At 37.0% G+C, this 26,550-nt stretch overlaps 1 protein-coding gene across 1 annotated transcript; it reads right to left on the bottom strand.

The window, feature by feature from the left end:
- Positions 1 to 4,697: 4,697 nt before the first annotated feature.
- Positions 4,698 to 26,380, bottom strand: LOC149798612 (uncharacterized). The gene is made up of 3 exons (XM_089957439.1): positions 25,488 to 26,380; positions 12,970 to 13,122; positions 4,698 to 5,078 (listed from the first exon to the last, which is right to left on the bottom strand). Exons 1-3 carry the CDS (start codon positions 25,858 to 25,860, stop codon positions 4,765 to 4,767), a joined length of 840 nt encoding a protein of 279 aa, XP_089813565.1. The 5' UTR covers positions 25,861 to 26,380; the 3' UTR covers positions 4,698 to 4,764.
- Positions 26,381 to 26,550: the final 170 nt, after the last annotated feature.

The raw sequence follows: 26,550 nt of genomic DNA, 5'->3' as shown, positions 1-26,550 counted from the left end.
CGGGTGATAATTCAGATTTAAACTCTATAAATTTCACCTTGCATATAAAAGTCGGTGTTTTAACTCTTCTGGAAATCAATTTGTGTAACGAGAATGTGAAAATAATCTTCGGGAGTTAAAGAACTACTTTCATTTTTGGTGGATCTAAAATCTCTTGGTCTTGTAGCAGAGGATGTAAGCGCTTTAGATCACTCGGTCACTCGAGGCCCCCCTAAAAAAGAGAACAAGTAGAAGGCGTATACAGAGTTACAAACAGATGACGAACCCTTACCCGCCAAAAAATGCAACAAGGCAATACAACTACAATGAAGAGGACAAATCCATGCCAGCGAAAACAGTTTTAAAAAAAACAGGAAACTGACAGTGGAAGAATGAAATAAAGAACGCAATGGACGTTTGTGATGTGTTATTAAATTTTCATTGTGATTCTGAGCCTTTGTCATGATTTTGTTTAACTTTTTGTATGGATAAAACACTCACACACCAACATCATTGAATCATGGGGGAAAGGAATTTAAGTGGCCATGAAACGAACCGTTGGCGTTTATTATTTTTTTAAATCACAAATAAATGTTGGATTTTATATCGTCAGCTTTAACTGCATTGATAACTTTCCACGACCAAGTCCTATTCCTCCTGTTCGTGTTACTGTTGCGGTAATGATAGCAGTATTTTCTCTTCTTCTTCTTGTTCTACTTCTTCTTGTTTTCATTTTTGCACTTCATGCTGTTGTTAAATAAATACTTCTTCTTATCTCTGTCCTTGCAAAACATTCTCCTATTCTCCTTTCTGTCTCTTTATAAAATCATCCACCCATGGCATAAACTGAGTAGAAGGTGTAGGTAGTAATACAGTTGCAAGCAAAAATTCTTGCGGAGACGCCAAACAATAAGCTATACCTAAACTGAAGTCATCCTCTTCTGGAAGAAGAATACTGGTTACAACTGCATTAGCAGACGTAGTCATAGTACTATCTATCAGGGTGTTCGATGTACCTTTAGCAGCTGTACCCCAATACATTGTCTTCATATTTTCGGCCATAGGCATGGTATTAAAACTGTTCAGCAATGGTAAATCGAAGGAACGCTGGTGCGCCTATATCTTGACAGTGACGTGACGCGACCATTCCCTTTTGATTGGAAGAGATACTCCACTCTCTGAATTTTCAAATGACCCTTTTGACTGGTTAAACATTTCAGTCTATTTCAATCTACTCCAGATTACGTATGTAAGTGCATTTTACTATGGTTACACCTGTTCTCAAGACAACTCAAGAATGATGTGGACTAGTGTCAACCCAGACTACCACATGTACGTAAGGGCATCGCAGTCCAGTTCTAGGATCACAGACACAGAAATATGGAAAAGAAGAATTAACGTGGAGAGGCAAGGGTTTCTAAAGCGGGTCTTACTGTACGGACCCGTCTTGCGACGATCTTGGAGAAGAAGACCACTGAAGCGATGACACAAATGTAAACCGCTTTTGGTTATAAAATAACAAACAAAATGGTGCTCTCAGGGTCACCCAGGTCTCTAGCAAAGAGAGATAATAATCATATTTGCCAAAACAATGTGTTTTCTGGGTAATGAAATGAAGGGCAGAATTTTGCGGAAGTCATTGCATGTGGGCTTAACGTCTTACATGATAACGTATCTCGAAATTGGCTTCAAAGCTCTTAAATCCATTGAATAGCAGGGCTATTGCTAAGGGCATAGTCAGGTCGGATAGCCCGTGGCGCCCAAAAAAAGAGTGAAAAACCTGGATTCAAGCGGAAAGAAAATCAAACGATCGGCGTGTCGACTAATTAGGATGTGAGAAGTTAAATCTACCGGTGGGAGGTGCTGGTCCTTTTGGCAGATAAGTGCGTCATTTTTATTCTTAAACGCACAGAAAAACGTTAGTGCGCTGTTAATTCTCAGAGGATAGAAACGTGTTGTCTGAAGTAGAGGGGAAATATGAGGGAATTCTAGTTACAAGCCACTCCGCGACTTAACTCGTGAAATAAGGGAATTTGAACTGGGTAAAACAAGATTGTAAAGGTAAGACAGTATCTTGGCTGGGCCTTTGTCCTTGATTTTGGTAGATAGTTGCATTTATTAAAATACTGAATCATAACGTATAATTGAATTTATCAGAACTTGAATAATGACGTGTACTTACATTTATCAGATTGTAGACTGAGAACTATGTGACATTAGACTGAGTCGGATTTATGTGCATATGTATTTATATGTATAAAAATTTATGTAATTCTTAGTATGCATGCAATAGGAACGATTACTTATTAACGATGGGTAGATGAACATATCAACATCTCGATGATGTGTGCGTGTGTTACAAAACGATTCATTGATAATATAGGTACGTAGAGAGCAAAGTATGTAGAAGATTGGTAAAATTAGCATGTGTAAAATGGCCTGGTAAAGTTCTCGCCCATTGGTCTGATGGATGGTCCGTGGGAGCGTGGTAGATTTCGAAAGGAGCCAAGAGTGTACGTCCTTTATAATTTTTTTAGGACGCTCCAAGGGTGCTCGTGAGAGACGGCGCTGAAAGATTCCCAGGTTGGACGTAGTGACGACACCGAGAGAATAAGAAGGAATGAGTAGGGACGGGGACATAAATGAGGAGGCGAAGGAAACCTGAAAACTTCCAGGGTGCAAACAAGAAGCACGACATACAGAAGGAAGAAGAGAAGTAAATGAGGAAGGAAGAGAATTAGCAGCGAATGAGTATCAGGCCAACAAACGGAACATAAACATTCTCACAATAGAATTTTTGACTTTCCTGTGACGAATTAAAGTGGAAGGTGACATTCTCTTTAACAGGTCGTCGTTGTTGTTGTTGTATGGTTTAACGCCATTTTTTCAGCACACGATAGGCTATAGATGGCGGCCAGTATTAATGGTGGAGGAAGAACCCGGGAAAACCCCAGAAAGAACCACCGACCCACGAGAAGCTGCTGGCAAGCTTTCTCACATGCCCACATTAGCCTAATCCGAGACTCGAACCTTTACCAGGTCAGTTACTGTGTCAAGATAATAATGTAATAAATCAAGGGTGTGTGTCATTTGTATTTACGTCTCCATCTTAAGGATTTAGTAGAATTTTTTTAGTTGTTTGATTAGGGGGAGTCGGTGTTGGGGAAACATTTCTCAGCCGGAGTAATTAACCATTTGCTATGGGCAAACGTCGCAGAGTGCATTGTTATTGAGATTTCATGATGGCATGGTTTAGTTTTGTGGTGAGTTCAGGTCACATCCGCATTAGTGGGGCTTTAGCCAAGTAGTTCCTATTAAAATCTAATTGTGTTGATTGGTCTTGTATTTCCGTGTGAACTATTTTTGATAGAGCCTGATATTTTGTACAATGGCATGATTGAGAATGGATTGTTCCATTATCTGGAGATGCCTTTTATTCTTGCTATTATGGTAAATATGGTGTAGAGTTTTATGCGAAATGTGGCTTAAAATCATGATTTGATTGACGATGGGATGGTAGAGTGGGAAAATAGTTCCCTGTATTTGGTGTTGAGTTGTATTTATATTTCTTCGAAGTGAAGTACAGGCGCAACGTTACGGAAATCAAACAAGGACAGCCGTGCAGTTCTGAGATTGCCATTCTCTTGTGAAGTTGATGCAAATGTGTAGCTGTGATATTTGTGGACATTCATTGATTATTGGAAAATTATTTATAGTCGATGCGTATTGTTTGAATCTCCAGTAGACAACCGTTGTTTTCGAGTTGTGGGTTCGAGTCTCAAGCACGGCCATTGTGGGAATGCAAAAAGATTGCCAGTAGCTTCCAGTGGGTCAGTGGTTCTTACCGGGTTTTTGCAGGGTTCTTCCTCCACCAGTTTTACTGGCCGCCATGTCCAGCAAATCGCTGAAACATGTCCCTAAACCCAAAACAACAACATTAGATAAAGTGCCTTGCCAAAGGACACACCAAGATACCTGACCCAGGCTGGTCCGGTGGTAGGATTAAATTAACACACGCCCATCCAGAGTTTGGAAATTTCACATATTTTGAGTTTCCCTTAATAAACCAATATTTGGAAAGTTTCAAATTAGGATAAATATTCAGCAAGTACAAACGCTGTTTCTGCAACATATTAATCCTTGGCATTTTGTTTTTTACCGTAGCGAATTCATCTCATCCTGACCAATTCACCTGGCATACTTATCGTACGGACCTCCTTAAGAATCAATCAAGTCCTCATTAGTCTGCCGTATCCATGCCATCTGTCGGAGTAAAATCAAATTCACCAAACGTCACGCTGACACATGTGCATTACAAGCATCTTCAACATTCATACCGTTACAGTATATATTTACAATGATGCATACCCGGGTAGGCCCACCTGTTAGACTGTTTCCTTGTCCAGGTTGTTCCAGCAATGCTTGTTGAAGGAGGTTACCCCGTATTAGTGAATGTGTTTATATATATATATATATATATATATATATATATATATATATATATATATATATATATATATATATATATATATATATATATATATATATATATATATATAGGCATTCGTGCGTAGCAAATTCGCACGCACATCGACCCATTCTGATCTATGTAAGCTATCACTCCGGAGTCGTACGGCACATTATCTTACAATGTTGTGATATATACATATACTTGCATAAACTACAGCATATAAAAATAACGCAGTATAAAAGAAACGAAGCAAAAGTACTGATTTAATAATTTCCAATTTAATAATTAAACAAAATATTTCTCAGCTGCATTAATTAATTACTATTATAGAAATACTCGGGAATATTTATGTGAACAGTCCTTACATCAGTGCCCTCGGCACTCTTTTGAGACTTTCCAACGATGTGGGGATAATGTTCAGTCCAATCAGGGATAGAAAAACTTGTCAAAGTCGAAAGATAAATAAGTAAAAGCCCGAATACGAGGGCTAGTATCCCTAAGGATCCCATTAGAAGGTGCAGAAATGGCGCAGTCAAGACTTGGCCGCTATAAGAACAGTGTTCGACAGCAACTAAAATGACGCTATTTTTTCCGTTTGGCATGGCAACAGTTATCCATATCGTTGTGCCTGTGTATAAAGAAAACATAAAATAAAGACACATAGTTGAAGATTTCTTTTAGTGTAGATCACTAGTTAAGACATTTGTTTTCTTCGATTAAAACGGAAATTAAAATAGCAATATAAATTTCATCCTTTCATGAATCCCATTACCACTTAAACAATTTCACTCCCTTTGGTACTTCAGACTGTCGCACGGAATCAATAAATTATGGCACAAGAAACAGTTGTGTATATGTAAACGTATATATGTCTTCCGTTCAGCTCCATGTGGAAAGTATTGCTGAGATCAAGGAATAGTATGTGAATCGATGTACAAACATTTCTGAACTCGTTTGTACTTGTAACTAACTCCTGTCACTTCTGCAGTGTAACTCAGAGGTATAAATATGTCAAATTCGAAGTGATGAAGTTTTATTTATCTGAGTAGAATGTCGAAACAATTCGTTGTACTGCAGCAGAAACTGAAGTCACCTGTTGTGCCAGTGTGATAAGTATAGTTGGATTTGTGCCAGTGTGATAGGTATAGTTTTGTGCCAGTGTGATAGGCATAGTTGATTTGTACCAGTGTGATAGGTATTGTTGGATTTGTGCCAGTTTGATAAGTATAGTTGGATTTGTGCCAGTGTGATAGGTATAGTTGGATTTGTGCCAGTGTGATAGGTATAGTTGGATCTGTGCCAGTCTGATAGGTATAGTTGGATTTGTGCCAGTGTGATAGGTATTGTTGGATTTGTGCCAGTGCGACAGGTATAGTTGAATTTGTGCCAGTGTGATAGGTATAGTTGGATTTGTGCCAGTGTGATAAGTATAGTTGTATTTGTGCCAGTGTGATAGGTATAGTTGGATTTGCGTCAGTTTGATAGGTATAGTTGGATTTGTGCCAGTGTGATAGGTATAGTTGGACTTGTGGCAGTGTGCTAGGCATAGTTGGATTTGTACCAGAGTGATAGGTATTGTTGGATTTGTGCCAGTGTGATAAGTATAGTTGGATTTGTGCCAGTGTGATAGGTATAGTTGGATTTGTGCCAGTGTGATAGGTATAGTTGGATTTGTGCCAGTCTGATAGGTATAGTTGGGTTTGTGCCAGTGTGATAGGTATTGTTGGATTTGTGCCAGTGTGATAAGTATAGTTGAATTTGTGCCAGTGTGATAGGTATAGTTGGATTTGTGGCAGTGTGATAAGTATAGTTGGATTTGTGCCAGTGTGATAGGTATAGTTGGATTTGTGTCAGTTTGATAGGTATAGTTGGATTTGTGCCAGTGTGATAAGTATAGTTGGATTTGTGCCAGTGTGATATGTATAGTTGGATTTGTGCCAGTGTGATAGGTATAGTTGGATTTGTGGCAGTGTGATAGGTATAGTTGGATTTATGCTAGTGTGATAGGTATTGTTGGATTTGTGCCAGTGTGATAGGTATAGTTGGATTTGTGCCAGTGTGATAGGTATAGTTGGATTTATGCTAGTGTGATAGGTATTGTTGGATTTGTGCCAGTGTGATAGGTATAGTTGGATTTGTGCCAGTGTGGTAAGTATAGTTAGATTTGTGCCAGTGTGATAGATATAGTTGGATTTGTGCCAGTGTTATAGGTATAGTTGGATTTGTGCCAATTTGATAGGTATAGCTGGATTTGTGCCAGTGTGATAGGTATAGTTGGATTTGTGCCAGTGTGATAAGTATAGTTGGATTTGTGCCAGTGTGATAGGTATAGTTGGATTTGTGCAAGTGTGATAGGTATAGTTGGATTTGTGCCAGTGTGATAGGTATAGTTGGATTTGTGCCAGTGTGATAGGTATAGTTGGATTTATGCCAGTGTTGTATGTATAGTTGGATTTGTGCCAGTGTGATAGGTGTAGTTTGATTTGTGCCAGTGTGATAAGTATAGTTGGATTTGTGCCAGTGTGATAAGTATTGTTGAATTTGTGCCAGTGTGATAGGTATTGTTGGATTTGTGCCAGTGGGATAGTTATAGTTGGATTTGTGTCAGTGTGATAAGTATAGTTGGATTTATGCCAGTGTGATAGGTATTGTTGGATTTGTGCCAGTGTGATATGTATAGTTGGATTTGTGCCTGTGTGATATGTATAGTTGGATTTGTGCCAGTGTGAAATGTATAGTTGGATTTGTGCCAGTGTGATAAGTATAGTTGGATTTATGCCAGTGTGATAGGTATTGTTGGATTTGTGCCAGTGTGATAGGTATAGTTGGATTTGTGCCAGTGTGATAGGTATAGTTGGATTTGTGCCAGTGTGATAGGTATAGTTGGATTTGTGCCAGTGTGATAGGTATTGTTGGATATGTGCCAGTGTAATAAGTATAGTTTGATTTGTGCCAGTGTGATAAGTATAGTTGGATTTGTGCCAGTGTGATATGTATAGTTGGATTTGTGCCAGTGTGATATGTATAGTTGGATTTGTGCCAGTGTGATAAGTATAGTTGGATTTATGCCAGTGTGACAGGTATTGTTGGATTTGTGCCAGTGTGATAGGTATAGTTGGATTTGTGCCAGTGTGATAGGTATTGTTGGATTTATGCCAGTGTGATAGGTATAGTTGGATTTGTACCAGTGTGATAAGTATAGTTGGATTTGTACCAGTGTTATATGTATTGTTGGATTTGTGCCAGTGTGATAGGTATAGTTTGATTTGTGCCAGTGTGATAAGTATAGTTGTATTTGTGCCAGTGTGATAGGTATTGCTGGATTTGTGCCAGTGTGATAGGTATAGTTGGATATCTTCATCTATTTGCCTCTGAATCAAAGTTACATCTGATGAAAAAAAATTGTCTTTGAGAAGAAACTGGAGTTGCATAGATTTTCACTTGGCCAGGTGTCATTCAAATTTCAAAACGTGAATGTAAACGCAGGTGAAGTTTCACATCGGTTACAAAGAATAGCCAGCCATACGGCTTCGTTTCATTTTTCAGTTCATAACAGGCTTCTCTCATAAGCAGTCTATCTTTCGAACTTGACTATTTTAGCAACTGACTAACCCAGATATTATTTTTATAGCGTGAACAAACAATGGCCGGTGTATATTTTTACAGCGTGAACAAGCAATGATCGGTGTATATTTTTAAGTCTACGATGATTTCACTTATACGATAGATTAAAGTTAGCCGGATACAATAATCGTGAGTAATTACGATATTGCATTACAGTGCACATCAAACAATTTTGATAATAATAATAATAATAATAATAACAATAATAATGTTGTGGTGGTGTTTAACGCCATTTTTCAGCACACGATAGGCTTACACATGATGGCCAGTATTAATGGTGGAGGAAGAACCCTGGAAAACCCCTGAAAGAACCACTGACCCACGAAAAGCTACTGGCAAGCTTTCTCACATACCCGCATTGGCCGATATCTGAGACTCGAACCCACGCAGACAGAGGTGAGATGGCAGTGATCCGTAACGGAGAGCGCTTTCGACCACTCGGCCATTCGGGGTCCCCAATAATAATAAGAAGAAGAAAAGGAAGAAGAAGAAAAAGAAGATGATGATGATGATGAAAATAATAATAATAATAATGATAATAATAATAATAATAACAATAATCGGGACAAATTAAGTTTACACGGCGAACCTGTATACAGCGGTCAGGGCATAATTTTTACCATCTAAACTGCAAAGAAACACTTGTATTAGACAACGTTTCTGTTGTTTGCATTAAAATCTATAATAGGGGAGACAGGGGCTAGTTGATACCAATTTCACTTATATAAAAATAAATGTGAAACAAAGAATATTACAAGTTAAACTGACAACTGCATTTTTCAGTCATGTATATGGGCATTATAATCTATAACAATATTTTCTCCAGTAAACAAATAAAGAAGAAATTTGGTGAAAAGTAACCCCCTCCGATTCGTATCAACATGTCCCATGCTGGGGTAAGTTGATACAGTACATGGAGCAAGTTGAGACATCATTAGTCGTATTAACCACTGCAATTGAGCACCCTGTTACATAACTGAGATAGCTGAAAATCAAACACATTCATGATTGATAGTCACCATGCCTTACAAGAAATGTTCAGCACTGTGCCTTACCAGTGCAAGAAACTGAAAAGTTATGAAAATCAGAAAAATGTGAATGAAATTTAAAAACATGTTTGTCACTGTCAGATCAGTTAGGCCTGCACAGTCACATGTCATCACTAGAGTCACAGTTCTGGCAGACAAAGCTCAAACTTCCATCAGTGCATGCTTCATGTGCCCACATCTCACAAACAATGCACTGAACCCAACGCTCTCGTGACTTGCTGTTGCCATATGGCTCAGTGCAAATGAGGCAGAAATTTTCTGATTCAGAATCAGATCTAGCACTCTCACTCTGAAACAAAGGTCTACGACATCTCTTGCGAGACTGCTGTTTCATAACAGTCTGAGTTTTTCTTGTTTCTACTGCTGTTTTTTACGCCTGTTTGCTGTCTTTTTGTCCTGGTTGTTATCTCGCTTCTGTTTGCCACCATCTTTCTTTGCTTGACTGTCGTTATTTCTCAGACCTGTGCTTTGCTTGGACTTTTTAGTCAAACTTCTCGCTGCAGTGTCCTGCTCGATCAGTTGTTTTTCTGGAGTGTCAGTAAGAATTCGTGTTCTACCTCTTTTCCTAATTGTCCGTTTCTCACTCCGTGGCCCGGCTTTAGGCAGTGGACGAATCATATGCAAAGAACCTGGACTCGTAGACGCTGATGGTTCTGGATCATTAAGCCTACTAGTAGTCGCAGTAGGGGTTGCTGCAGCTGGTTCAGCAAATGATTCCATGTGGTCATTTGATACATGCAGCGTTGATGGTATTGATGTTCCCTCAACCGAACAGACCATTTCTGACGTTGACGAATGTGGTTCTTCTTCAGATTGTGCAGGTTGACCTTGGCCTACCACTTCTTGGCCTTCATCGGTGGAAGATTCAGCAGCTGACCGTCGAGCGGTAGAAGTTGGTGCCGACGCAGGTGATGATGATTCTTCAATCGGCAACATCAATCCTTCTGATACTTTGCTATGATCTGGTCTATCCATAACTGACGATGGCAAAAGAGCGTCGTCTGAAATTCTGTTTCGATTAAAGGGATAAATTCCTGTAACTTCAAATCCTGCCTGAATATTTGTTGGTGTCATGGCTGACTTGAATGCAGGAGCACATAGAGATGGAATGTCCAGTGCTTGCATGGGCCGTCCTGGATGGGCATTGCACCAGGTGTCACACTGTGCATTATAATAGCGTTTCAGTGGAAAATAAACTGTGCAGTCAAGAGGCTGAAGCCGGTGAGAACAATGAGGTGGGAAAGATAATAAGTGCACTCCATTGTCCTTTGCAAAATGGATGTTCTCAACGGAGATGTGAGATTCATGATTGTCTAATAATAGAAGAACTGGCTGGGTAATGGATGGTTTGGTATGTTTAACGAAATGCTGAAGAAAGAAAAGAAAGTTTTCTTTTGTCATCCAACCAGATTTGTGACAGCTTCCAATGCACCCTGGTGGACCGCCATCAACAAGTCTCTCTTGGTACCTCACCCTTGGGAATATGAACATCGGAGGAATGGCATGGCCCAATGCATTTATTGCACAACACAGAGTTACAAGAGTCCCCCTTTCAGCACTTGTTACAGCTCCCACCTGTTTAACACCTTTTGGTGCTAAAATTTTGCCAGGATTTTATGCTTTTGTGAGGCCTGTCTCATCAGCATTCCATATGGCCTGTGGTTGAAAATGGAAACGCCTGTATCAGTTCTCCAGATTGTCATAAAACAAATTTACACTTGTACGGTTAAAACTGGTGATACGACCGATGGAGATGGCTTCCGGTTTACGCACTGACAGAACACTGCTGTGGCGGTTCATAAACCCTGAAAACCAATCATCACCTGCTGACAGATTAGCTTTCCAGTTGTTTGGAATCTCTTTGCCGAGGTGTACTGCTAATTCATAAGCCAGTTTTTTGGTTTCTTTTGGTGACAAGCCAAAAAAATCTTAGATGCATCAAGCAGATATGTTACAAACTCTTTTTCCTCAGCGTCGGACAACAGTTGTCTTGGCCGAGCATAGCCGCACTTTATTTCATCCTCTCCAGAAGCTGCCAGTTCTTTTTTCTTCTTGCAGAATCGATAAAGCGTCATCTTATCTATTCCAAATGCATCAGCGACTGGCCGCAGAGGTCGGTTCTGGTTCAAAACTTCATCGGAAGCACGTTCCAAAACATCTAGCCCAGCTCCTCGAGTGGTTTTCCGCTTATACGTTCGTACCATCTAAAACAGTAAAGTGTAAATAACTGTCAAGTACCATGCATATTCATATTCATGTTCACATTAGGCATACATGTATGCAACACTCAAGATAAAATAAATTAACACAAATAAATGGATATGAATATGAATGATTAAGAATACGAATATGAACACGGTGGATTTCGAGTATGAATTTGAATCTGAATATGAAAATTAAATCACATCAAATTCATCAAACACGTTGAAGCACATCAAACATAGGCCTATTTCTATAAATTAATGAAATGCTTTAATGTACACATGTAGGCCCTGCAATAATGTACACATTTAAGCCTATGGGGCTAGTTGACACAGTATCAACTAGCCCCGGCACATGTGTATCAATCAGCCCCGATAGGTAGGCCATGCTAAATTTCTTTGTTACTTTACATGGAAGAGCAGGAACTGAACGACACTTTTCTGTTTAAAAGCGAAAACATCTATGCATAAAATAGTATTAAAATTATATTTGTCGTGCTTACCGTGTTTTCGCAAAATGCTAGCAAGAAATCTTCAAAAAGTTTTCAACGCAACTCGCAAATTAAAAACATCCGATAACTCGAAGACCAACGAGGTTTACGGCTTGCAGAAATGCAGCGTAGATATCTCGCGTGCATCTGAAAATAGATACAAGATAGAGCTTTCCTGAAAATAACTAAGGAAGTAATACCGCTTGTATCAACTTGCTCCAGTATCAGCTAGCCCCGGCTTCCCATAGTGTTGTCATATGCGCATCTTGGTAACGGATCCAAAAATAACGTGTATGTGTGTGTGTGTGTGTGTGTTAAACAAGTAGGGATGGGGTTTGTGGGATAGATTGAGGGGGGGGGACACCTTTAAAATCCTGCATAGTTTTAGCCATCTAAACTGTAAACAAACGTGGTCTATGAAACGTTCCGGTTGTTTGGCGCTCCTTCGCCTCTGCATCGGATTTTTTATTGTGGTAATGTTAAATATAATCTAGCTGCTTTATAACTTGCACTGTAAACATCCTATTTAGAGCGGACTTTGTTGGAGCAAAAAAAAAACTGGCAAAAGATAGTGTCACAATCACCTCATGAAAGAGTGACTGGAGCATGCGCCCCTTTGAACACATGAAGTCGAATGATCATACTTTGTGTACAACGTTAGTTTCATTTTATTTAGATAATATTAAATAAGGGGATGCATTTATGTATATGCCAGTATTCAGTGTATGCAACAAATTATTCATATGCAGGTTAACAGTGAAAGGTTCAATAAATTGGTACTCAGCTTTATATTTAATAAATACAAAGGCCTTATTACAAAGTGATTAGTGGGAACTGAACTAAATTCATATAAGTATTTTTAAAAAACTACATGTTTAATCCTTACGAGTTTTCACGAGACTTGGTGTTTCATTTTCACGATATAACAAATAAAAAAACAAATACCCCCGACAAAAAAAATTAAACCATGCATGGATGGATGGAGGTATATCAATTTGATAAACGAGGCAAATAAAACCCCCTAAACCTATGTGTGTTTGTAGTGTATTCGTGCATGTGTTTTGCCCTTATTTCCTGAAGTTAGCATGTAAATGATTCACTTCCTGTTTCTAAAGCAAATATGTTCTGACACATTAATAAATTTCTAATCATACCTAAAACAATACAGATGATAGAGATTCCGTAGAAAATGCGTCTTGAAGGCTTCATCGACGCTCTCCATCCAAAAACGAGTCCAAATGCGAGAAGAATAAACATCATCAAACATACAAGACTATTTGGTTGTTCACTGGTGACAATCTGTTTATCTGGAATGGAAACACAGGCAGTGGTATGTGAAATGGCTTTCTTTTATAATACACATTTCAATTGGAGGTCCGAATATTTTAAAACGTCTGCGAGAAAACGTGACGTATGACATGTGTCATGCGTAGAAAACGGTAACGGGAACAATGTTAACATAACTGACAACTAAAACTCAGTATAATCAGGGCGCATTACAAATGGACTTTCAAAAGCTGTAAACTGCGATATGGCACAGAAAAAAAAAAAAAAAAAAAAAAAACATTTTTCTGTAGAAGAAAACGTGGCATAAAGAGGAAGCGAGACACTATATTCCGGAAAAAAATATCTAGAGGAGAAAAACGGTTGTGGATTGTTGTAATAAATGGCGTGGCTAAACGTATTATTTTTCACTTTATTTTTAGGTGCGAGTCATGTGACTGGTGATCTATATATCCCTCCGCGTTATTTCACCCAGTTCCTTTTGAATCACACTGCAAGATATAACCTGATATTAAATAAAGACTGCCGACGGCTCTCAAGTTTTCCACTGGCTGGAAACCGATAAAAAGATATTCAGGTTAAGTAATCCTCTGCTGTCATCGGCGTAACTTCAAATTCTGCCCACCTTCCACCCGAGAAAAAAATCAGAAAACACCATCTTCCCCCCCCCCAAAAAAAAATAATTGGATTTTGGGACCCATTTTATCTGCCCCTACCCTTTAAAATAAACCAAGAAAAGCTACAATGAAACAAAGATGCTTGTAAAATATAAATATTAAAGCTCGGACAATAAGATCAATATTCAAATAAAACAATGGATGCACAAACGAAACAGACAAGTTTCAACTAAAATAAAGAAAATATTCATGAAACAATCAAACTTCAAACGAAATTAAACACAAGATCAATACCCATATAAAAAAAACGAGGGAAAAAAAAAACAGACAAATATCTTTAGAATCAAACAACATATCAATGAAACAAGCAAACGCCAAACGAAGTAAATGGTATTTACATGAATGAAACAAGCAGTCTATAGTACTTGTTTTAATAAGTATTGTCCATTTCAGATTTATTAGCATTCATTCATATTATCGTTTCAATTTATGTACAAGATATGAAACTTTCAAACGTTTCATTACCAAGCTTTACCATTGCTATTACAACGATAAAACATATTCCTGCTTATGGAGAATAGACAGGCAAGACAGGAACTACAAGAAAACCTGCATTTAAACTTCATAAATGCTTTAATACTATTGCAACATTTGAATTGAATGCAGCCACAAATGTAGAAGATCTGTATATTTCAAAAATTGTAACAAAAAAGTTAAACACTTTAAAATGATCAACTAAACATTCTGCGGAACGCTCTAGCCGTCAAAATTACAAAACACATCTCATTCGTAAAACGATGAGACAGTTAGGTTACACGGTTCTACCAATATAAACATTTGTTTTAATTTGTCTTGTAACCAGATATCTCAGCACATGATAATTTAATGTGTACACCTGTTTATAGACATACAGAAAAGTGTGAGTCCATTGGAGTGGCGATCCTGATAGTGACGTGGGGGATTTTATAGTCGTCGGCAGGGGCGATCTGATGGTGGCAATGGGGACGTCGCAATGGTCGGTAGCAGCCTCCTTCGTGATAACAAATGTGCCGCTTCATTGAGAAGCATTATAGCGTTAATTAACACCTGTTCTCATACGTCATGCGCTAATTTGAAATATCTTCGCTCTTGGCTGTAATCCCCCGTTACAATCCAGGGGCGCCCTCTGTTCTTTCGATCATTCGACTATAGTGTTTCGTTCATTTCACCAGCAGCGTCTGCGCATGGGTGTGAAGCTATGCCTGTAACAAACCTAGGGTATTTGCCATTTGTTTTTCTGTCTTCTTTTAATTTTAGATTTATTAGTCTTTAGTGATTGGTTGTTTGATTATGGGAAGTTTGTGTTAGGGAAATATTCCTCAGCCCGATTAATTAGCCAGTATTTAGGGGCAAAGATCACAGAGTGCAGTGTTGATGAGATTTCATGCATGATTTAGCTTCGTGGTTGAGTTCAGGTCAGAGGAGGCGGAAAAGCGTGGGCATGAAACCAAGCAGATTCTATTAAAATCTTATTGTGTTCTTTGATTTTGTATCTCCATGTGAAATAATTGTGATAGGGACTGATATTTTGTACAGTGGAATAATTGAGAAGGGATTGTAACTTTATCTGGAGAGACATTTCATTACTGGTATGGTGGTAAATTTGGTGTAAAGTCTCCTGTGACATGAGGCTCGAAATCGTGGTTCGACCGACCCAGGGATAGAGTAGGAAGGTACCCTCTCCCCCCCGTATCTATTGTATTTTATTGTATTTAAGTAATGACGCTACGTTGCAAAAATCTAATAAGGAGAAAGTTGGGATGCAAATGTGAAGTTGGGATATTTTGTGGTCATTCAGAGATTAGAGGAAAATTAATATAATCTTGGTGCGTTATCATAACTTCCATTAGACAACGGTTGTTGTCGGGAAGTCATTGGAAATAAGGGGAAACAAATGACTAAAAGCAGAATTCACGCGACTGATGGATTCGCTCGATAAAGATACCCATTTGGCCTATTACAGCCAATATAGTAATAAATTGACTATACTTTTGTATACCTGTTGAATTCTGTGTTATATATATATGCAATCTTCACTGAAAGTCACTCAACTCAGAGTGGCCTGTAGCACAAAATCATGGAGTGTGCTTTTATTGTATCCTTAATTCTGAAGTCCTCAACTTGTAGTTTCATTCTTTAATTCCATTATCCGTCTCCTCGGTCTTGCTCTTCTTCCCGCTATATACAAACACCTAACCATAAATGATTTAATAAGAGAACAATCGTTAATTTCCAACGTAGCGTTAGTGTTCTATCTTTCTGTAATTTGTCCACACTTTCTATAGCTATTCTTAAAATATTTCACTAGTTTTGAAAAGAGTTCACGTAATGGTGTTTTCGCCAATAAAAAAAAGTTGATAGGAACTTTGTCAGAGATGCTTATGAACACATTTTTATATGCAATGGGCATACATTTGAGTGTCATTGTTCCATCTGTAAATTTACTTGTGTCAAGGAAGAAGTTGAAAATAATGCAGTCGAAAAATGTGATGGAATTGAAAACATGTTTGAATTAAAAATTGATGTTGACAATAATTATCAAAATATGGCAGAACATGGGTAAGAAAACTTCAAATATAAACTTTCTATATAAATAAATGTCGCAAAGTAATAAGTACTGGATCATTTTATAACACTGTTGTGTAATGTTCAGTACCTGACTGATTATTATATTTACGGTAACTTTTATTACATTTGCGGCTAGCGTAGTAATTGACTTTACGGATGATATTATCACAAGTAAGGGAGATAATTATGTTTGCAGTTAAAATTATAGTACAGTTACGGTTAGTACAGTTACGAGAGTTCAATAGTATTTTGATGAAATTTGATACTCATGGAGTGTGATGATTTAATGATGGGGCAGTTGTGTCTTCACTATAGCAATGGATTGAACAATTAGGGCTATACACTATAACTGGATCATCTTGCTAAGGGCAGTGACCCTCACGAAGATCCTTATCTGCTGATTTCGTGTGTCAAGCATCAGATTTTAACTAGGCTGAATTATGGACCGGGAAAGTGGTTTTATTTGACTCAAGGACTTGCGAGGAAGGAGGGCTATTTAGCTTTCAGTTAATTGATTTTCTCCGTCAGTTTTAAGATATAGATTGTAATTCAGAGATTTTCTTGTGTAATGGAAAACAAGGGTACAGGAGTGTACATAGTGTTAATTGTAAATAAACGTATAAATAGGAGATCTGTTTTATGGATTTATTACTGAACCCATCACGTTACAGTACTGCAAATGCTATGGGTGTTCAATGTTATTTTATACAGTAAACAAGATGAGTTGATATGATCAGTATCAGATTACTGACATTAGCTATTCAATTCACTAAAATCAATATGAAGTGGATAACATTTCTGATCATATCAACTTCTAAATCTGAAACAGACGTCATAAAAAATGTTTGGCTGACGTCATTTCATTAGCATATGTTTGTGGTGCAATGCGGTGATTTCATAAATTGCTGATCTAGTTGCTGAAACAATGTCAGAAGACCTGGGTTTGATCCCCACTGGGGACACATGCTTACGATTACTTCCATATGTATCATTGGCGGGTATGATACAAAACAGTGAGGTTTGTCAGATGGTGACGTTGAAAGGCGGTCTTCTGTACAGAAAGGGTCACACTTACTGCTGGCAAAAGGCACTTTGCGTGATATTTGAAAAAGAGTACATGCCTGTCAGAGCTTGGAACGTGCATAAATAAAAAAGACACCTATAAATATTGAAGTCTTTGGCATAAATACACGCGCCTGCAATACTCGACATACAAGATTGTAACAGTAATTTGTATCACTGCAGAGGTTCTCAAACTGTGATACACGGTTCACTCGAGGTCAGCGAACTTCATTTAGGTGGTCCGCGGAAAGGTTGCGGAAAAATCGAGAACCTGAACTTTGTTCAAAAACAGGCTCATACATCGCATTAGAAATATGAGACTATTCGTGGTCCGCCGAGACCCTCACCAATCATTAAGTTATCCGCCGAGACTGTTAGCAATGCTAAAGTCGCTTGCGAAATAATAAAAAACTTCGAGAACCACTGATCTAGTGGATATAAACATTCTCTTTCGACATCTTGTGCCTGCTATTATCTGTGCATTATTAGTCGATGTTCAGATAATAGACAACAACTGCTACAAAAATAAACAAGCAGTTATAAACAGAGAATTTTAAAGGAGATATTATCACATGAGTCTATGCATTAGAGTTTCTGAGGCAACATCTGTATTTATTATCATTTAATTTACTTCGCCCATTCTGCAAAAGCCTGTATGGACGAGCCCCCCCCCCCCTTTCCGGATTTCACCTCTAAAAAACATGTTTTGGCCTACATCCGTAAAACTTACTAGCTCACCATTACATTCCCCCCCCCCCCGCCACGGAAGTAAATTAGCAAGAGCACCTGAAATCGTGCAATCATTTTTTTTTTGGTATGAAATTTGAGATCAAACATCGACCGTCAATCAAGAAAATTCAATCCTTTGGAAAATGTATCGTCCTAACCTCAATATTGTTTATCTACCATACTTGATACATGTATTTTTATATAAATGAATATATGGCGAACAAAAGTTCTTTCGAGTGCACTGGAAACAACATTGGATTGTGCGTGCTGGTGAAAGATCAAGATAACTGCAATAAACTGACAACAAACAGAACAAAACTAGATTTTAACTAGCCTAAAGCGCTCGTGACTGTCAACACATACACACTATCTATCTATCTATCTATAATTACACACACACATACATTATATATATATATATATATATATATATATATATATATATATATATATATATATATATATATATATATATATATATATATATATATATATATATATATATATATATACGACCTTGGGAGTGAGCATTGCTCAGAAAATTACGCGTTGAACTTGTTCAAGATATTATTGTTCATAGCGGCCCATAAATGTTAAAAGATAAATATTTTATTATCACCGAAATTTAATTAGATACTCTATGTATACCTGTTTAAATTTTGTTAGATAGTATGCATAAACCTGTTTAACTTTAATTAGATAGCATATTTAAACGTTTCAAATTAATTAGTCTGCTTAAGTCTAGGCCCCTGGTGGCTTAGTGTTCTAAGGCGCTAGCCTTCTCAGATTGCTCGCTTATCTCACATATGTCAGGGTAGGTTCGAGTCTCAGACTCGGCCAAGACGAGTAGGCAAGAAAGTTTGCTAATAGCATGCCGTGGGTCGGTAGTTCTTTTCCGATATTTTCCCGGGTTAAATGACGTTAACCCACAAGCATAAGATGAACAAATACTCTAAGTAAGTTCATAGGTGTACAGTCATACACCAGTAACAACTTCTGTGAGCCAAATTAACGTTTAGCGAAAGATGATCTTAAATACCCATTGTATGGAAGAGTCTTCTTCTTAAACAGTATGTACAACTTGATTCGACATCGTATACTTTTGTATTACCATACAGATATAGAGTGTTCTCACAAACAGTATGTACAACTTGATTCGACATCGTATACTTTTGTATTACCATACAGATATAGAGTGTTCTCACAAACAGTATGTACATATTTATTCGACATCGTATACTTTTGTATTACCAAACAGATATAGTGTGTTCTCACAAACAGTATGTACAACTTTATTCGACATCATATACTTTTTGTATTACCAAACAGATATAGAGTGTTCTCACAAACAGTATGTACAACTTTATTCGACATCGTACACTTTTGTATTACCAAACAGATATAGTGTGTTCTCACAAACAGTATGTACAACTTTATTCGACATCGTATACTTTTTGTATTACCAAACAGATATAGTGTGTTCTCACAAACAGTAAAAAATATTAGATGAAACATTCATAGTTCCAGAATGAAACCTCCGACAATCCCTAAAACAACCCAAAACATGATTAAAAACACCCACATAAAACTAGTTCATAACTAATAATATATATATATATATATATATATATATATATATATATATATATATATATATATATATATATATATATATATATATATATATATATATATATATATATATTGCCCAGCAGCAGAAAGGTAATAAACCTCACAAAAAGTATTTAAATGGCAAAATCAAATAAAACATTTTATGGATATATTGCAAAGAAACATGTAACCAACCGCATGTACTTAGGTGAAGCAGTTTCTACATAATCATGCTTTCAAGTAGTGCAAATCCAAACGTCATAAAACCTTGCTTAAAAATACACATTCCCATTTAAATGGAGGGGGAAAAATCCAATTAAGTTCTGTTACTATTTCTATAAGCATATTTGCTTCATTTTATTTGCCTACTAGAAGAGGGTTTGCCATGCGAAACCATGCATGACATATAACAAGCTACAGATGAATGATGATAAAACTTAAACCCTTCTGATCACAACGCAGACTTTCTCAGTCACATCCTTTACATCAGACAATAATTATCACTAACATAACATTAAATTCACACAGTCAGTACGAAACCTAGGTATCACTCTGGACAGTACTCTCGCGTTGCACCAACATGTCATGAACGTATGCAAGACTTCATATCTCGAGCTGAGACGCATCAGCTCCATTCGCAAATATCTTTCAGTTGATGCCACTAAAACACTTGTATGTTCATTAGTACTTTCAAGACTGGACTATTGTAACCCAGTTCTGTCTGGTTCATCTCAATATCTACTCCAGAAACTTCAAAAAGTTCAAAACACAGCTACTCAAATCATACTTAGAGTACCACGATCAGAGCACACATCCCCGCTGATCTGTACCCTACACTGGCTATCCATTCGATCCAGAATCAAATACAAAATGTGTTCTCTGTGCTACGTTTCACTGATGGACTCCAATGCAACATACCAATCCGACCTCACCCATGTGTACACACCAGCAAGATAATTACGCTCCTCTTTTGACAATCGTATACTCATTATTCCCACTATGAAAAAGTCATGTGGACAGCGTTCTTTTGCATACCAGGGCCCAGCAACGTGGAATGAACTTAGACACAAAGACATAATGATCCCATTCAAAAGTGCTCTTTAAACCCACTTATTTCGACTGCAAGAAAAAGCTTCAAGACCTAATAATGTTCCCTACCTTAAATATTTACAGCATGTTTTTATGTTTTCTAATTTCATGGTGTTTTTTTTGTAATAATATCATTATATATGTTTTTATGTTACAGGTGTTGTCTAATGTTGTAAAGCTCTTAGAGCTTCTGAAGATTAGGCGCAATAAAAAGTCCTCATTATTATTATTATTATTATTATTATTGATATTAGAACTAAATCGCTCAAAGATTTACGTCCAAAGAAAAGACTTTGAACACAAAGAATGAACACAACAACCCAACCCTGTCCTTTAAATATGGCACAAACAGCACAAAACTAAACCGTTCAGCTTAAAAGGAACAGAATAAACTTATTAACTTTTATTGGACTTTATCTAGTAGCCTTTCTGTAATAGTACTGACAAGAACCCGAAATGAATGGAAGGAAGCGTTCAAACGAATGGACATAACCAAATCTAGATGCCCCTTTACATGGATTGAGGGAATGTTTGGGAAGTTAAAAGTAATCAGAACAAAACGCATTTAATTATATTAAAATCTAGCACATTATCTCTATCAATAATTTTACACTATATATATATATTTTATGTTGTGTTTTGGTGGGTTGGGTGTTTGATTTTGGATTTTGAATGTAGCTTTAACAATTGCTATGATATCTACCGTGTGGCAGTTTATAGTGATGTCTAGCATTGGGGCATCATGTCGCGGACATATAACATCATGTCCCACCGTCACGTTATCCTGACACCAGACCGACCAATCCTAAAACCAACCTCTTTATGCTGAGCGCCAAACGAGGCAGCTGCTAGTACCATTGTATCAGTCTTTGATATGACTCGACCGGGGTTTGAACCCGCTATCTCCCGCATGCGAATCAGACGCTTAAACCACTTAGGCCACCAGAGCGGTCATGTTGTGATTTGACTTGTTATGTTTGGATTTTGGAGTTATATTCTTTGATACTGGGTGTTATGGTCTAGTTTCTCTACCAATTACTAGGTTGTTTCCCTTTTTCATTCCCATTTATTGATGGGCTCTATCAGAGCGAAAGAGAAAGACAGAATATGACATTCTAGCCTCCTTTTGTGGAGATGTACCGCCGGGGGGTGAAGGTGTTTGTTTACATCACCCGGGGTTAAGGAGAAGTACTAGGTTCGAACTGCAAAAGAAAGTCAGAATTTTGAAGCCACAGTAGTGTAATAACTTAAACGAGCTCTTTGCGCTGTGTATTTTTTTTTTTTAAATCCAATTTTGGAAGGCTTGAAATGTGCATCTCTCTTCCATAAAGGGCATAGTCTGTTAAATATGCCTTTCATTTCCACAGCAATTTTGTCTGTTAGATAAATATCACGCCACCTGACTTCAGAATCCACGACCTCCTAACATTATTATATGGTTTCAGTAACGTATGATGTGAATGCAGCTGATGATACATGCAGCTTTCTTGACTTAAAAGTTTCTTACACAGCGTGACATACAGGACAAGACGAGACAAATTCTTTATTACACACATGTTACAATACACACCATATGAGAAAATATTAGCATACCATTTTGCATGCGTGTACATCAGCCATGGATGATTTTTTTTCTCTCACAGTAAATGCAATGTAACTCAGATTGACAGCATGATTAAATTATTATAGGAGGGATCACTAATGTTTATTCCACAATGTGAAACACTGTAGTATTCAAGTACTACAAATCTAATTTTATTGAGAATAATAAAAGTTTCAGTTTACAAATCTAATTTTATTGAAAATAATAAAGGTTTCAGTTTTAATTTTAAAAAATTGCATTGTATAAAAATTCCTAAAAATATTAAATCATAACATGTATATTAAAATGGTAACAACACGATCAGAAGGTCAAACATGATAAAACATTTATTCTCTAATTTAAAACAATACTATGCATTAAATGTCCAAAAAGATATTTAATTTTCACCACACTTTAAATGGTGTTTAATTTTGATGCACTCGTCTATAAGACCGTCCTTCTGTTCGTTAAAAGTTTCCAAACCGTTGGGTAGAATTACAAAAAATTTTGTTATGTTGCCCTTTATTGTAACCATCTGCAGTAGGATTGTCTCCCTTGGTTCCCTTCCGTATGGTCGGTATGAGAAAGTTTAAGATAAGAAGTATAAAGAATTCAATAACAAGGACATTTTCAAGTATTTTCGGACAAAACTTATTATTAGCATTCATAGAAGGAAGAGGTGCCATGTGTATGATGGATATTGCAATATTATCCCTGGGTCACTGTGGGTAGGGATGAATGCTGGGTGGTAGGGAAGGGATATGGAATATGCAGTGTGTCTGTGTGTGTGATTTGGATTTTTAACGTAGCTTTAACACTTTTTCAGTCATATGTGGCTGCAGTGTGGCTGTTTATAGCGATGTCTAGCACTGGGTCATCATGCCGCAGATATGCAGCATCATGTACCACCCAGTCACATTAACACGACACCATTCCGACCAGTCCTACTAGAGCTAACCTCTTAATGCTGAACGCCTAGTGAGGTCGTACCATTATAAGTCTCTGTTAAGACTCGGCCGGTGTGTCGAACCCGTGACATCTCGCATCCGAGGCTGTCGGAAGATGCAATATATACATATATATATATATATATATATATATATATATATATATATATATATATATATATATATATATATATATATATATATATATATAAGTTACACATAGCGTTATATTTGGCATATATGCTAAGTGACCATGAGTTCCCAGTGAATTATTACAGACAAAGGGTCTCATACCGAGCTAATCAAACGCTTGCTTGATAGTCCAAGTTTCCCCTGTTTCCAAGGGCCTCAAGACAACTGTCGTTGTCAACTGACGATTCTTAAACGCGCAAATTATACATTAATTTTATCTGATCAAATAATGCCTACACATTATGGAACCCTAATTTCATAGTCGCAAGTTGTTTCATATTTGTATGAATTTTTACTCAGACTCTTGGAGCCGAATATTAATACTTCACGGCATGCAATACAAAACACGACCCAAACATATAATGCAAAACAAGGAGTCCTTTCTCGAATTAATAAACAATTATTACTAGAAATATTCAGATAATTCCATAAGTTAAGAAAGTATGGTGCAATTCACGAGACTAAAGGTCTTGCAAAGTCAATGATTATGTCGTCTGCTCCTTGAAATTGGGTAATTACTCGAGTTGAGAAACATCTTCCCAAAAACCAACTTCCCATAATCCGACTTCCCATAATCAAATGGTGACGTATGTACAACATTATTTCGGATTCATTTGACTACATTATGTTTTATTTGCCAATAATAGCCAATAGATTTTGTTATCTGAAAAATAGAATTTAACATTAGTGTTCATTCTAAATGAAATTTATTAATCTCGTCTAATATTGCCCTAGCCTTCCTTTCCTTGGAATGTAAAAGGCAATAATTGTTCGACTAGCTTAATCAATTTCGTTTGAACTCTGCACATTTTTACGATCCTGTATTTGTGACCAAATATATTTATATTTTAATAAGGCTTGTGTTTTTAATCTTTCTTCTACTGCCATGGCTCCTTATTTTATTTAGTTCTAGACTTAAGATATTGCGATACACATCACGTATTTTATTTCCTTGGCCTGGTGCCTGTATTTGGTTTCGCTTTGTGAAAGCTTTTATTATAACTGAAAATTGCTATGTGACCAGCATTTTAAAAGCTAACCAGTCTACCGGAACAGTCGAGTTATGCCAATTGTCGAACTTTTTTATCAATTCAATTCAATGCAAATGTGTGGCTTTCAATGAGGGTAACAGAAAGATAAATCATCGATATTTGAATATACCTTTTATGCAGGTGATAATCTATATAGGTGAGAAATCTTTGTGTCAGCCTAATTTAAAGGTCAGAACGTAAAATATATTTATTCCAAACGCTTAAATGTTTAATTTGTTTTTCGTTTTTTAATTTGTTTAAATGGAACTTGGAGCTGAATAAATCGAAGAACGAATTAGGATTAACCAATATTGTTCAGTGTCAAAACTGTATTATGAGAAACTAAAGTGAAGACAGATTGACGGATGAGCAGACAAATAAAGAGCCAGACAATGCCTGAACTAAACTTCTAGTGGAATCGCATTCTTTGATTAGACGATTATCTATTGGGTGAATCTTTGGAATCTTAAGTCTTTATTTCACGTATACAAGATAAAAATAAAATAATTTATTGGAATACCATGTAGATTGTTTTCCTATACGAGAGAGAGAGAGAGAGAGAGAGAGAGAGAGAGAGAGAGATTGGTTGATTGATATTCTTTAATTCCTCTATTTTCTGATGATTTTAAGATAAATTAAACAAATGCAACGGAAAAATAAAATCACGAAAGCAGGGAATTCATTACTTATGAAGCCCAGTGAATAACCTCCAACAGCAAATTAATAAATAAAATAATACCAGCAGTAAAATATATAAATTAGAATATGTTTAAACATAGAAAATAAAACTTCACAACACAATTATGTTTTGAAAATAAAACTACATACCAAAATTAGTTAGTATCTTAACGTGAGAGAGAGAGAGAATAAGAAGAAGAAGAAGAAGAAGAAGAGAGAGAGAGAGAGAGAGAGAGAGATTACCATTGACTAATATCACCCCCTCTTGCTTTGTATATGGCGAGGAATGAATGCCTATGAACACCACAAAGGCCGAAGCATCGCCACCGTTGCTACGAACGTGGATAAGTAGGTACCACAGGCTTGACTTCACTGTCAGCATCACATCGTTATCGTCCATCTCATTGTCATTGTTACCGTTTCGAATCGAGTTGTAGTCACTGTAATTGTGGCTGCTAATGCATTTGCTAAAATTTGCCACGTTCTCTTGTAAAACGAACCAATATGGAATACTTATTCCAAGAATATAGACGGTCAGGAAAATTGTTGCCAGCACTAGAATCAGCTTAAACACGTGCCTGTCATAGTTCCTTCCATGCACGTCGTAGGATACCATTCTGTCACTTCATCTAATTTCTACGGGTACGATCGCACTGGAGCTAAGTATATGGTATACAGTACTTATCGCACATGTCTATATATCAACATATAACAACAATCATGGGATTATATCGCAATAATCTGTCCTGAGTAAAATAAAACACGCAAAACTCATGAAAAGTCCATGCCAAGTAATATGACGCACTCATCAGAATTTGAAACAGTTATATACATGTAGGCTCGTCAGCGTGTTTAGAAGCTGTCAACACAATTATTATTTTTATTTCTGCACGGTAGTCACTCTTATAATAACCTACCTGACACTTTATGCTACTGAAGCCATGTGAGATGAATATAATTCATGCTCTCCCTTTGATGAATACTAGAAATTCGATACAAAGATTAAGGGCTTCTTGTAAAGCGAGTTCCGAACTGTACAATAATAGTATATCACGAAATCCTAATATTCACAACGTAAGCTTTGTCAAGCGTGGAAATGAGTTAGCGAGTAGACAGGTAAATGTCTACATGTCCACAAGGCCAACATTGCTGTTATGAAGTACAGATGGGGCAATATCTTAAAATCAACAGAGCTGAACGGTTTTACCTCTGGGGGTATACACGACGTTGGAAAATATTATATATCTGTACATCGATATATTCAGTTAATTAGCTTCACTACAGTTTTTAATATTTTTTATTAGTT

The sequence above is a fragment of the Sinohyriopsis cumingii genome, chromosome 5, assembly GCF_028554795.1.
Source record: "Sinohyriopsis cumingii isolate HCF-2022 chromosome 5, ASM2855479v2, whole genome shotgun sequence".
NCBI classification, from domain to species: Eukaryota; Metazoa; Mollusca; class Bivalvia; order Unionida; family Unionidae; genus Sinohyriopsis; species Sinohyriopsis cumingii.
The sequence above is the reverse complement of the archived record's forward strand: the minus strand, read 5'-3'. Positions and strand labels throughout refer to the sequence as shown.

Coding starts and splice junctions, on each gene's coding strand:
- LOC149798612 (XM_089957439.1), bottom strand. CDS start 25,860: ATGGTATCCTACGACGTGCATGGAAGGAACTATGACAGGCACGTGTTT. Junction 13,123..25,487: donor GGGGGTGATATTAGTCAATG/GTAATCTCTCTC, acceptor TTTCCATTCCAG/ATAAACAGATTGTCACCAGT. Junction 5,079..12,969: donor TATCATCTGTATTGTTTTAG/GTATGATTAGAA, acceptor CTTTATACACAG/GCACAACGATATGGATAACT.